The sequence below is a fragment of the Triturus cristatus genome, chromosome 1_2 (genome assembly GCF_964204655.1).
Source record: "Triturus cristatus chromosome 1_2, aTriCri1.1, whole genome shotgun sequence".
Taxonomy (NCBI): Eukaryota; Metazoa; Chordata; class Amphibia; order Caudata; family Salamandridae; genus Triturus; species Triturus cristatus.
This window is the reverse complement of record NC_140580.1, coordinates 1143714292-1143728966: the sequence shown is the minus strand read 5'-3', so window position 1 is coordinate 1143728966 and position 14675 is coordinate 1143714292. Positions and strand designations below refer to the sequence as shown.

At 47.1% G+C, this 14675-nt stretch overlaps 1 protein-coding gene across 2 annotated transcripts in view; it reads right to left on the bottom strand.

Moving 5' to 3' along the window:
• Positions 1–14675, bottom strand: part of TSC1 (TSC complex subunit 1) — a 296095-nt gene that overhangs the window by 61952 nt on the left and 219468 nt on the right. For both annotated transcript variants that reach the window (XM_085613904.1, XM_085613905.1), the window contains 2 exons: positions 8112–8294; positions 1792–1902 (listed from right to left, as the gene is read on the bottom strand). In XM_085613904.1, coding sequence (XP_085470030.1) covers positions 1792–1902; positions 8112–8294 — 294 coding nt within the window. The remainder of the gene's footprint in view (positions 1–1791; positions 1903–8111; positions 8295–14675) is intronic.

Below are 14675 nucleotides of genomic sequence, written 5' to 3'. Positions count from 1 at the left end.
AGAGGTCGTCAAGGATGGAGGTCGACGAGCGAGCCATGGTTAGTCGAGCTCAACGATCTCGAATGGTCTTCAAGTGAAAAGAGGCACAAGCTGCACAGGCTCTGGCCTCGTGCTCCGGTGACAGGCAGAGGTTACACACCTCATGCAGATCGGTGTGGGGAAATTTCGAACCACATTGAGGACATTTCTTGAATGGCGTCCTTTCCATGAGCCAGATACCAAGGCCCAGGTAGGCCCGAAGGCCTTTGTCGACGACGGAATCGAGGACTTCGATGTTATAGAGATGCGCGACGAGTAGGGATCACGATCGAAAACAATACCGGAGAAGGGTAAATGATTGCGAGTCGAGAGTGGAATCGGTAACGGTTCCGAATTGGAGCGCGAGAAACACATCTGAGCCCGATGGCAGAAAAAAACAATCTGAAGATGAAGCCGATGCCCATGCGCACTATCATCCAAAGGAGTCTCCTATCTCGTGACTTCCAAAGACTTTACCAAGACAAAAACAAGTGCAAACATCCGTACCCTACACCAGATGGCGATCTATGCTTTGTGTGTGATCTGCGGCTCATATGCCACGAAAAAAAATCTATACACACACAATGAAAAATAACCAACGATATTCAAAACTGGAAAAAATATACATAAAAAATAGGCAAGTATTAATTAGGTTATCACTGTAACCATATATAATTAGATCAATCCACCAATAACATAAGGTGATTAGTATATGCCTATGTGCTTACTTCCTATAATTAACATCTGTCAATGTGTAAAAAGTATTATAGCAATTGTCTCTATAAGTGCTTCAACACTGAAATATTGGGGGACAAATGCAAATGAAAAAAATTAACTGAACAAAGCAAAAGCGGAAATCCCGTTACATGTCAATATTTATCCATGGATGTACACATGGAACTTTATCTAGTAGAATTTTATATCTCCTGATTTTATTTTTCATGTGCATCATGTTAAAATCTGTGTGTGTATTTGTGAATGTATGTATGTATACCTCATGCGCGGTTATGAATCTACATATTTATATATTTTCATCCCACTGTAGAGAAAAACAACTAATATCCCCAAATCACCATGTAATGACTCATCTGGTCACTCTTCCAAAATATCCCTACCTCCACTCACCCCACTCCTCTTCACTACTATGAGCTCCCAAATAACCCTTTCCAAATTCTTCCCTCCTCTATCCTATTTAGCCAACTTACAGACTCGTTTGCTTACCGCTCCCAATAATAATTTATCCCCTCAACTAATTCACCACAACCCTTTGGGTTTCATAGTAGCATGCTACTCACCAAAAAGGACTTCAATGCCTCGTCAGAGGTAGTCAGCATTATATAAATACAAATGACAATAAGGCTAACCATCTGTTCAAGGTCCAGGGATACAAGCAGCTCCAAAAGGCCTTTTCTGCAACCTCGCAGCTAATCGGTGGCAACTAGACTGGACTGGCAGTATGTGAGCCCCTTGGTCTGAGAAGCTTTAGAAGTGTACTCTTGTGGTGGACATACTTTACTGATTGCTTTTAAGTTATGCCGGTCTGCTCCGTGCCATAGCTACCAAGGGGTTGAGCACGGGCTAACTTAGTTACATATAGATTTCCCCCCCTCCCCCCAACAAGGACTGTAATAATTACTTGGCGTGGATACTTGCCAGTCTCAAATAACCCAATTTCTTATAGAGAACATTGTGGTCCTACTGCATGGCAAATGAGCTTCAAATTAACGTGTAACACGGCCAAAGCAGAGCTTCAAGATAAACCACAGCTCCTACCTTCTGAGAGACTTGTTTCAGTCTGAGCTCCGTGTGGCACACCTTGTTGTTTGCCTGCTTCAGCTCCAGCCGCAGTGCTGCAATCATGTTACGACAATCCTCTAGCTTGGTCTGCACAGAATAGAAGTGTAGACTGAGGTCAGATGTCACATTGTTGACCACACCCATATCCAGGTAAAACCCATTACTATGATTACTAGAACACACGTAAATACATTTAAAAAGAAAAAGGCTGGAACAAGGGATCTAGAAGAGTCTTGTAAAGGAAAAAGAAATGAGCTGAGGATCTTACCAGCCAAAGCAAGGACTAAATGAAAAACGCTTTTCAACATTACCAAACAGACCACAGAGCTACGCACGGTCAGTGATTCAGTTTAGGGTTGTCATGTTCAGTGGTTGCCAGAACCATTTGCTACCTGTCTAGGTGTGCTTATGGTGCCACTGTGAGCTCGCTGGCCTATAGGGCGACATATCCTGAGGGGGTGCATGGAATCAGTCTGGCACAATCCCAAAGATTATGCTGTCTACAAACACAGAGTTCCTACTGTAGGGTGGAAACTACACCACACCCCATTCCTGCTCCTTTTTTGCAGACCTTGTATGTGGACAACACCCAAACAAGAGTAGGAAATCCACCCCCCATACACAGTAACAAACAGAACAGCGAAAGACCGGTAAAGAGGGCAGATAGAGCACATCGTTGGAAGGGGCGGGTGGGGGGGTGGGGGGGGGGGGGGGGGGAGGGGAGGGGTTGTCAGGTGGTTAGGATCACTTCTTCTATACATTGACGATGCCAAGAGAATAGCTAATGAAGGAAAACCAAGCGGCATAGGCATATAGGGGATGCACAGGAAGGGCAGGAAAGGCATTCAGTGAGGGAAGGACAGGGATACAAGGAGGGCCCGAAGTATTTGCAACGGATGCAGGGTGGGCAGGAATGGGATACAATGTGTGTAGGGAGATCAGGGAAAAGATATAAAGAACGCAAGGAGAACAGGAAAGGGATACATGGGATGAAGGAAGGGAGAGAACACTAGAGGGGAGTGCAAGAAAACAAGAGGGCAGGGACACAAGGGAGCAGCTGGACAGGTCCTTGAGGGCACCAGAAGGCAAGACCAATGATCGGGAGAGGAACAAAAGAAAAATGACTGATGTGCCCTCTGTCATTTTGGACTTGACTACTTTGGGCTTCCCCATAGTGAACGAGTCAATAGCGTGGCATGCAATGAGGTAGCTCTAGTTCCACTGCAGGGTTCGCTAAATATATATATACACCTTGCACTATGGGGCTCAGTAACAATGTCCGTAGTGTGTCACAGCTGGTGTCTCAGTAATCCGCCTGTCTCTCACACTGTCATTTTCCCAAGACTCTTGCAGACATACCACATGGAACCTATTTAAGAAAGTGTAATGATCATGTTTTGAACTTTTCAGGTGGTGAACCATACCGGCCACATTTCATGAACAGATCTGAATTAATTGCTGATCTACTTTGTCTAGAGCGCTGATATTTGGTATGTTTTCCCCTTATACATGATGTTTTAAGATTAAGGCTATTCCTCTTCCAATACGGTTCTTTTGACTGTATGAATCTGGCCCTGATTTTACGTGCCATCTCTTCCTTGGACCAGATTGCTCTGGTAAATTCAGCATCGTGATTGTTATCTGCAAGAAAGCAAACAGAGGAGATCGGCTGAGGTCACAATGAAGATCTGAAAAAGATCCTATTATTTGACAATTTAATATACCTTGGGGTCCCCCACGGTTGGCAGAGTGGCTTGGAATGCAGCAAAGAAAGGGAAACTATTTCATTTATTTACTCATCCCCATAAAAGAGGAGATGTTGCAAAAGATGCTCAACCTATGTCTGCTGAGCCAGCAAATCACTCCAGGGGCCTTCAAAATTAATATAGAACAAAACTTTATTTTGTTGCTCTGCATCAAGGACTACATGGCTGAATAATGGCTATTAAGCTCGGTTTGCTTGCCGCATTACGTCTGTACTCTCCCTTTTACACCCATTACCTATCCCCATAGTTGTGCATGGACGTCCTCGCATAAATCACATGATGTGCGTGGATGTCCTGTATCCTTGTCCCAAAGATTAGTGGACTGATGAGGCTTTGGTCGCATTGATCGCTCGTTTGAATCCTGGTCCCTGCATCAGACTGCTCGACTGTGACCAGGGCATCTACATCAATTCACACACATTGCCTATCTAACTCGGTTGCTTTTTGGATTGATTTCTCCAGACGCATGCCAGCTGAATCCCCACCTCCCTCTGGTTTGCCATTTGTGCCTGTGCTTGAACTGCTTCTCTTCAAACATCCAGGGCTACTTAAGAACCCCATTGCGATATGCAGCACTTCAGCTACATAGGGTCTTCTCATAGCTCTCCCACCTGGGTTCACATGGGAGCTGTAGGTAACCACAGACGGCATTGGGACAATTTGTCTCCTACGCCCATTTGTTTTTTTTCCCTTCTAAATCGATCACGTTCATATTTCCCATTCTCGCCATATGGGTCCAATTGATTCACCCTCCCTCGTAGATTTTCGCACAAACTCAGTAATTTGCTAATGAGGCATTTACTTCTCGCAGGGGTGTACATTTCCTATAGCCAGTCGCCCAGGACAAGTTGTTTTGGGGTCAAGGCCAGTAAGTTTTCATGTTTAGTTTGTCCGTGGGAAAAGTAGGACAAACCACCTGCAGGAAAAACCCTTTGGCTGCCAGTTTACAGCACCACATTATGGATCAAGGAATGGCATTGTTTGCAGATAAGGTAATATTTGTGTTCATGCCGTTCGAACTTGTATTTATGGATCATTAATACAAAGCCTTTATTAAGAGAGAGCGCTCTAAGGAAATGTTGTAAGTTTAGAATGCACTACGGACAGTGGTTCCAGTATAAAAATAGGAGGCTATGTATAATGCTTCCAGGATGCTTTCTGATAAGATGCAAATATATGCAAAAGCTTGAAAGTAAGAGTGAGGAGTCTTTGCTTTAAAAATAAAATGCTCATTAAAAATAATGCAACTGGGGGAAAACATTTTATTAAACTGTGAAATTGTATGTACCATTTCTTAGATGCATCATTTAGTTAAATGTGTTGATGCATACCAATATTTCCAAAAAATATTCATAATGGAAAATCATTGAAATCAGCTTCAACAAAATTATAGAAAACATGAAAAGTAACAAGCAATGGCAAAGCCAATAGGTATGACTCTGGTAGTCAGTTTTGATGCGCGTCTTGCTTGGACATGGTTTTTGTTGCTAATGAACTGCCAGGCCCTCATTATAACATTGGCAAAAGCAAAAATATATTTGGTCTCAAAAACCACACATTGCCAACGTAGCTCCTGGCACTGAACAAAACTACTTTGCATGTCAAGATGCTTCTTCTGAAAGAGCAGAATGCGGTCACTCACAGTCAAGCCAGCCAGTAAACAGAGATCGAATTTTCATAAAAACAAAAAAGTCTTGGTAAACGCTAGACCTAATTAGAGGCCCAATCCTTAAAGAAAGTCACAAAAGGGCACCCCATGATATATGTCCTTGCAATAGTGCAGATTTACGGCTTTCATTAATTCAAGACTTTACCGAAGTAGGTCAGAAAATTGTATCTCTAGAAAATATTTGTGAACTGCATTTTAGCACAAGCAAATATGCAAGTGTCGATTTGCTTCATGCGAAAATCTGTTGAGCAGTAACAAGTTCACGTTCCCACCAAACCACGTGGTCTTTGTTTGGTCTTCATTGGGTCCTGGTCTGAATCTGTATTCAGACCAGGATTCATTCTGTATGTAGTGGATCATCTTTGTAGAGTTTGATGCTAGCCTCAAGGGTCTGAGGCTAGCATCAAACATGCTCTAAACTCTATGCAGCCTGTCTTGGTTCCAAGACAGGCTGCATAGAGTCTGTGCCAAGGCTTAGGCTCAGGAGATCAAGGAGGTTGTTGTGCTGGATGCGTCTGTTGAGGCATTGGGACTTCGGGGACACGGGGCCCAGACACCTGTTTAGAGAAGCTTTGGGGCATTAGGCATTGCTTTCTCAAGGCAGGTTTGCTCTCAGGTGCCAGGGACTCCACTCGATCGACAGGGGAGTCCTTTGTTTGTGGTGTTTGTGAAACGCTGGGTGTCTCTGTCCTGGATCTGGGTTTTAACCTGGTCATTGGAAATGAGTTCCCTCCAAAACTCAGAGTTGTTAAAGGGCACCTATTCTTGACTCCATTCTCCTCTTCGGAGTACTTGAAGTCCCAGCCTCCCGCTAGAGTAACCCCTTTGAGACACCCTGTCCGTGCTGGAGCTTGGGAGAGCCTCTGCACTGTATCCTACTATATGCCCGTCATCTATATATTTGGTGCTAGATAGTTGAAAGGCTTACAAGTAGGAATAAATTACACCTGTCGTAGCTCCTTGGCGGATAGTGGTTACAGACTCCATGCTGGTCTGCCTACTGGAACACACGTTACAGCTGGGGCAACATTTAAATTGGGTCTTCTTCATGCTTTTCCCCAGCAAAAGTGATTCTCATATACAAACCAGGCTTCTTCATCCAATACAGCTCTGAAGCAGTCGACAGATACACGAGGCTGTTTTGAAGCAGCTAATGGTCAAACGAAGATCCTCACATGTGGAAGTTATTGTTCTGGTGTCTCAATGCCAAAGTTCTCAGCTTCTGGAGCATGATGGTCCTGGGGCACTCAACACATTCGAATCTCATGGCGGAAAAAAAAGAATATAATATGGAATCTACGTCCTGGTTCATTGTGGGTTTCGTGGAACATAACTAAAACATCTTTGAGGACAACAACAATCCTTGGCAGTGGCGGGAACTTGTTTCCATATTATAAAAAGCCTAAAGAAGTTTATCGACCTGATTCCCCTTTCAGCAAGGCAAACAGTGGCTGTAGCCCTCATTACATCTAGGCTAGACTATTGTAATAGCCTCTATGTAGGGACAAATAAGTCAGTCCTACATAAGCTACAAATGGTCCAGCATGCTGCAGCATGACTAGTACTGAAGTGGCCTAAAAAGTCATCTGCATCGGTGGCGCTAGAAACTCTCCACTGGCTGCAAATCCATAAACGCTTTCTTTTTAAGCTTCTCCTTATCACTTTTAGGGCATTCCACCTCTTGGGCCCTCAATATCTTCATACACGTTTTAAGCGCTATATTCCTTGGCGAACTCTAAGATCAGCAAATGCCAATCTGCTAAACGTACCAGCTTTCAGATTGGCATCGAAAGGAGGAAAATCACAGTGACAGGCTCAAAGGCATGGAACAAAACTTTCTCTACAGCTTCGCCAGATTAAATCGGAGTCCCATTTCAGGAAGGTACTAAGAACCTGGATCTTCAGTGCACTGGACACCTTGTGCAAAACTCTGATCTGAGTCCCCCTCCCATTGTCAGCAGTCAACCAGGCTTTTGGATTCTATCCCTGGGTTCTGTTTTAGCGCCATGATGCTCCCCGGAGTGACCGCTTGCGCTATAAAAATGGATTGCTACAGTACACTACAAAACTTGCAGCATCTGTGCCCAACACTAGATGACAGGGGTGTGCACAGCATATGATCGACAGAAGCACATGGTGCAAGTACATCGCTCTCTAAACCTATACCTCAGACCGTGATCTGGATGCCGTTCTTTGCAGGTTGATGAAGGGGGTGAAGTCTCCGGGACATACATAAATAGAAGTGCCTGGCCATTACACAACCGACATGCAGTACTACCTTTCATCACATTCCATGGGTCATTGGGGTGGCTCTCAACATGGGAATACCATGTCAACTCATCAGTAGTTTCATCCTTAGTTGTATGTTCTTGGTGAAGCATAGAAAGGAGGCAATGCAAACTAATATGAACTCAGTGTCCAGGCCAGCGGGCCGTCCCTTGCTTTCATTTATCAGAAGAAGCAGTGTGGGAGGGTCTGAGGTGAGAGAAGTCAGCCTATGGTGTGAACAGCAGCTGTATCAATACTACTTCACCCAGTCGCAAAGACCTCTACAGGTTGCCTCCCACCCCTCTACTGGCTGCTGAGTGTTCTCAGGTTCTCTCCAGACATCCTCCACATGCTCAGTGCCCCAAGGGCATTCCCCACTCAGCAACGTTTAGTGTTGTATTTACTTTTCATTCTTACGCTTATAGTTTTTCAGTATTCAAGTATACTTAAAAAATGACTGAAGAGAATAAACTACCACAGCGAACACATGGCAGGTCTCTAAATTCCTTCAAAAAGATACCTACATGTACATACCAAGCATCTTCTGGGTCTCTGCATCAAGGACAAATAACCGCTGCACCAATCAAGCTCACCTGCAGCTCCTGTGTAAGGTTGAAGAATTGGTCCCGGTCCTGCTGCAGCTGTCGCACTTGCCCCTGGAGCTGAGTCACCACAGACATGCGATCCTCCTCAAGGTGCTGGTACCGAGTCTGCTCCATGTGCAGACTTCCTTTCAGACATTGAATGTCAGCATCCTGGAGCCTCAGCTGATCTTTCTGCAATGCAGAATGCACAATTTGTAACTTCACACAATTGAACTCTGGTTCTCAAAACAAGCGAACATGTGTACAATCGGCTCACTGATCAATACATCTGACATTCTGAAGTGCTCAGCTCAAAGAAAACAGAGGAAAGCACATAATGTTGTCTTCATTGTACAGCATGCCCCACAACCAAGAAGCAACTGGGGCTACAAGCTTAACTATGCCAATGTTTTGTATGTTGCCTTAATTCAAAGGGCCAGACTGCTTCCACATGCTTCACACTCACAGCAAGTCTGTTCGATGGACATACTTCACACTCATACCAAACAAGCCTTTAGGCTACAGAAATAGCATTTTGTTTCAAAATATGTTTTATTGAAAAAAATTTGCGAGTGCGACTATAGCATTACATATGCAACATCAATCGAAAATACCATCCGCTCAGATATACAATTTGCTCGTGAAAGTGACAGTTTTCCCACCAGGTCCGAGACGAATGAACTTTAATATATATCACAGCTTCTTCATAACATGCTACATTCCTGTCAAGGCTTTCTAGAAACCATCTACCCTCCCGAGAAAGTAACAGGAAAAGTAAACTTAATCCTACCAGAGTAAAAATGGGAAATAAACAGAACAGAACTGGGATGTCATGGGGCAAATTAGGAAGAAAAAAAAAATGAGCGCGAGGATTGGGAAGTCGTGGTCTCTGCCCCGGAGCTCCGCGCACCCCTCAGATATCCAATCGAAATGAGGTGATTAGATAAGGAACATATTGAGGGCCCTAAGCCTTGGATTGCAAGCCATCAAAGGAAGCCCCTCTGATAAATAGCTGACCAGTGGAGACCAAATGTAATCAAAACCTTTCCTGGTGTCTTCTATTATATCAGTCATGCGCTCCAACGCAAAAACCCTCCACAATCTTCCATGCCATTGGGTTAAAGATGGGGCCTCTTGTTTCTTCCACGCTGCGGCAACTGCCATTTTGGCGGCCCCCAAGCAGAGCCACATCACTGATTTATCGCCCTGTGTCTGTCTCCTCAAATTAGGATCGCGGACCCCCAACTGAACCTGTTCCATGGAGCTGGGAATAGGGTAGCCTAAGATAAGTTTGATCTGGGACAGAATCTCCTTTCAAAAAGGTTTAATGACGTGGCAGTCCCACCAAATATGTCTGAAATCTCCCAAAAGCCCGCACCCCCTCCAGCACCTATCCAATGAACCCGGGAAAATCGCGTGCAGTTTGAGGGTACAAGTACCAATCGTACATGATTTTATAGTGTGTTTCCCTAAGATACATGGAACGGTTGAATTTTACTATATCCCTGCCTAAACGCTCCCATTGCTTGTCCTCCAAAGGGTCTTCTACGAGAGCATTCCAAAAACGTTTGAAAGTGGCGTCGCCCTGGGACTCATCGTTTGGATGGGAGCATACAGATAGGAGATACATCCCTTGCAGGAGACCCCAGACTGAGCCAACTTCGACAGAGAGCAACTCCCTGGTGGCGGCGAGCCGCACCAAGGGCTGCTGCACCCAGTGTTTTAGCTGCAACGAATAGTTTCTTACCTGTCGGTGTAGTTTTGCAGCTTGAAGATCTTTCTGGATTCACTATGCTGTGCATTATTCCGCGATCTTGTGGTTGGGTCCGGATTCGTAGTCTTTTCTTTGTTTTTTTTTGTAGCCCAGGTGGGCGGCGACGACCCACCATTTGGTGCACCTCCCGTGAAGTCGTTGTGCTTCCTGCGGAAGTCCCACCTTTGGGGCGCCATCTTCGGGTTCTTTTTTCCCCTCGTTTTTTTTTTTTTTTTAACCCTAGGCGATTGATTAATCCTTTATGTCCATTTTTCTGTACTATTTCATTCCTTCTGATTTTCTTTATTTTACCCCCTCTTCCTCCATCCTCATCTTCCTGGCGGAGGTGGGTGGCTTCGCTAGTGAATCCAGAAAGATCTTCAAGCTGCAAAACTACACCGACAGGTAAGAAACTATTCGTTTTGCAGCGTGAATCTTTCTGGATTCACTATGCTGTGCATAGACTTTGTAGCGGTTTTCCTAATTTTGTGGCGGCTGGGTGGTAGATGAGCGTTGGTCGTTGAAAATGTGTTGAAGCACCTTCTGTCCAACTTGTGCTTCCTTGTTCATCTGAATGTCCACGCAGTAGTGTTTTGTGAACGTGTGCACAGATGCCCAAGTTGCCGCTAGACATATGTCCTGAATGGGCGTGTTCGCCAGGAAGGCAACGGTTGCCCCCTTTTTCCTTGTGGAGTGAGCCTGAGGCCCCTCCGCTAGCTCCTGTCCAGCCTGTTTGTGGCAGAATTGAATAGTGAGGGCAATCCATCTAGTGATGGTGCCCTTAGTCACTGGTCTACCCATGAAGCTAGTAGCAAAGGACACAAACAACTGCTTTGATTTTCTGAGTTCCTTGGTCCTCTCAATGTAGTGCATCACCGCTCTTCTAGCGTCAAGAGTGTGTAGAGCCTTTTCTGCGTTTGAAGTCGGGGTTTGGAAGAAACTCAGTATCTGAATACTCTGGTTCATGTGGAACGCCGACACCACCTTGGGCATGAAGTGTGGGTCTGCTCTCAGGACAACCCTGTCCTTGTGAATCTGAATGTAGGGTTCCTGTAGCGTTAGCGCTTGAAGCTCGCTCACCCTGCGTAGCGAGGTTATGGCTACCAGAAAGGCCGTTTTCATAGTCAACATTTGCAGTGAGGCCTTGTGAATGGGTTCAAACGGTGCCTTCATGAGCTCCGTCAGTACCACGTTGAGATACCTTTTAGGAGGAGCAATTCTTTTGGCTCCCTCCATGAATCTCTTTACAACCTGCGATGTGAAGAAACTTCCACCCTTCTCTCCTCTGGTGTAGGCTACGATCGCCGCTAGGTGTACCCTTAGGGAGGTCGAGCAGAGGTTACTCTTTAGAAGGTGTGTGAGGTACCTCAGTACTGTTGAGTCTCTGGTCATTGTATTTTGCAGCCCATTCTTCCTGCACCACATAGTAAATCTCTGCCATTTCGCGCTGTAGCATTTGCGTGTAGTTGGTTTTCTTGCCTCCCGCAGCACCCGCATAGTGCTTGGAGGCAATCTAAGGTGAGCGAACTCTAGGTCTTCAGGAGCCATGCCGCCAGGCTGAGGCTCTCTGGCTCCGGATGTAGGACATCTCCGTTTTGCATGGAGAGCAGGTCCCGTCTTCTCGTGAACCTGTGGGGATTGCCTTGCGCCATTTCCTGAATTTGGGAGAACCATGTCTGCCTTGCCCACTGCGGAGCCACTAGGATCAGTGTCATGTTGCTGGTTCTGCACTTGTCGAGCACTCTGTGTAACAGGGGGATCGGTGGAAAGGCGTAGGCAAATGTCCTTGACCAACTTATCCATAGGGCATTCCCCAGGGACTGCTGTTCTGGTTGCCTGGACGCGAAGCTTTGGCATTTTGCATTTTGGCGTGTTGCAAACAGGTCTATTGTGGGAGTTCCCCATCTCTGGAAAAGCTTCTGCGTTTCCTGGCCATTGAGCTCCCACTCGTGCGATGCCGAGGTCTGCCTGCTTAGGCAGTCTGCCTCCACATTGTCCTTCCCTGGAAGGTGAATTGCCAGTAGATCTATCCTGAGAGGTATGGCCCATCTCCAAATCTCCTGTGCCAGAGAGGAGAGGGGAAACGACTGAGTCCCCCCTGCTTGTTGATATAGAACATTGCCGTGGTGTTGTCTGTTTGAACCAACACCCTCTGGTTGTACAGGTGTCTCTGGAATGCCTTCAGGGCTAGCAGGATGGTTTTCAATTCGAGGTAATTGATATGGCGTACCGCATCTGCTGGAGCCCACAGACCCCTCACTCTGAGATTGTCCATGTGTGCTCCCCATCCCTTTTGAGATGCGTCCGTGGTAATGGTCATTGTTGGGTTTGGTGGTGTCAGGCTCTTCCCTGTTGTCATGTTGTCTCTGTTCCACCAAGTCATCTCCTCCTGCACTGCGTGCGTAACAACCACTAGATCCTCCCAACTTCCGCTTGCTTGTGACCATTGCTGTTGTAGCCATTCTTGGAATGGTCTCATGTGCAGGCGTACATTCGGCACCAGCTGGATACACGACGCCATCATCCCCATGATCTTGCTCACTGACCTCACTGTCAGAGCTCGCCCCTTCTGGTAGAGACGCGTCTCCTTCAGTAGGGTATCTGTTCTCCTGTCGCTGGGCACCACTGTGCTGTTTAGGGTGTTGATTTTTGCTCCCAGGAAAATCTTCACCTGCTCTGGTTCCAGCGATGACTTCCCCCAGTGTATCGAGAACCCCAGGTTCGTCAGAGTGTCTGTCACGCGTGCTGCGTGTCTCTCGCACTTCTCGCGTGTGTCTGCCTTGACCAGCCAGTCGTCTAGGTAGGGGTAGACATGGATCCCCTCCCTTCGCAGGTGGGCTGCGACTGCCGACAGGCATTTCGTAAAAACCCTTGGCGCTGATTTTAGCCCGAAGGCCAGGGTTGTGAACTGGTAATGCTCCTGGTTGATGTTGAACCTTAGAAGACCCTTGTGTCTTCTGTTTATTGGAATGTGCAGGTAGGCATCCTTGAGGTCCACGGTGACCATGAAGTCCCCGTCCCTTATTTGGGGCAGCACCTCCTGCAGCAAAGTCATTTTGAACTTTTGCGTTCTGATGAATTTGTTTAGGTATCGCAGGTCCAGGATGGGTCTGAGGTTTCCGTCTACTTTCGGTACCACAAAGTAGTTCGAGTAGACCCCCTTGTTCCGTTCTCTGAACGGCACTGCCTCTATGGCTCCTTTTTCTAGTAGTTTCAGCGTTTCTTCTCTGAGTAGGGCAAGCTCTTGACCCGATCTCAGCCTTCTTTTTGGTTTTCTGTTTGGAGGTCTTTTCTCCAAATCCACGCAGTATCCGTATTGCATGACGTTCAGTATCCACTTGTCTGTGGTTATACGTTGCCACTCCTGAAGGTAGCGACTCAGTCTTCCGCCTACTGGCGTTGGATGCTCGTAGGCTTTTGATTTTCCTCTCCCCCCCGATGTTACTGCATTGCGCCTCACCCCTGGGGGTATGTCGTGGGTAGGCGTCCTCCTGCGTGCTGAGTCACTTGGATGAGGGTTGGTCACCCCCTCTTCTCCTCTGGCCACGTCCGTTCCCTCTCCCGCGAAAGGACTGCCCCCGAGGTTGGTACTGCCAGTTTTGCTTCTGTTGACCTTGTTGTCCGTGACTATCACCCTGCTGCCCCTGCTGGAACGTCTGGTGCGACGCTCCCTGCTGGCTTCCTCCCCGACCGTAGGGTCTCCTAGAGAGATTGCCTCTCCTCATCCCCCTGAGCTGTAGGGCCCCCATGGACCTCGCCGTCTCGTTTTCGTTTTTCAGCTGGGTGAGTTTCTCGTCTACTGTTGCTCCGAACAGTGTTTCCCCGTTGAAGAGGGTGCTAAGAATGTTGTTCTGCACCTCCTGTTTGAATCTAGAGATTCTTAGCCATGCATGTCTTCGCTCGGTGACCCCTATGGCCATTAGTCTGGCCGAAGTCTCGGCCCCGTCCAACGCAGTCTTAATGCAAGAGTTTGCGATGTTTTTACCTTCTTCCACCAGGTGGGAGGCTCTTTGGTGGTATTCTTCGGGGAGGTGTTTTACTAGTTCCCCCATCTCGTCCCAGTGCTGGTACTGGTGTCTATTGAGAAGTGCATTGGAATTCGCCATGCGCCAGTGCATTGCGGCGTTCCTCTCGACCTTTCTTCCTGTGAGGTCCATCCTCCTGCTTTCTTTATCGGGTGGTGGCCCCGAAGTCGCTGGCACGTTGGCCCTTCTCCTGGCCGTGGAAGCTATGATGGAGTCGGCCGTGATACTACCCTTGATGTAAGGGGGGTCCAGAGAAGAGTGCTTATACTTCTTCTCTGTCCTGGGCGTGATCCAACGGCAAGTCGCTGGTTCCTTAAAGGCCTCTCTTCCCTGATTCATCACACTTTGTAGCATGGGAAGGAATTGGCTCCTCGTCTGGATGGGGAGCAGGGTCTCGAGGAGGAAATCGGCTTTCGGCCTCTCCTCGTCCAGTTTCACGCCGAAGGCTGTTGCTGCGCTCCTGACCACCATATTGTACACCCCGATGTCGTCGGGCGGCGAAGGCCTCGAAGGGTACGTGCCCACGGGCTCCTCGGGGTTTTCGGTGTCGAGATCCTGCCATTCTATCTCGTGGCTGGTTGATGGCGCCGAGCTGTAGAACGACTGCTGGTAGTCTTCCTCGGCTTCGCCCTCATAATAGGTCTCGTCTTCCTCTTCGAGATCTCTCTGCAGCCCCTCGGTGTCGAAATCGTTCTGCTCCTCGATTTCGACGACGTCCGTCGGCGGAGCCGTTGGAATTTTGAATTCCTTCATCTTGGCGTCGAACTCCTTCTTCCTCTGAAGGATGCTCTCCAT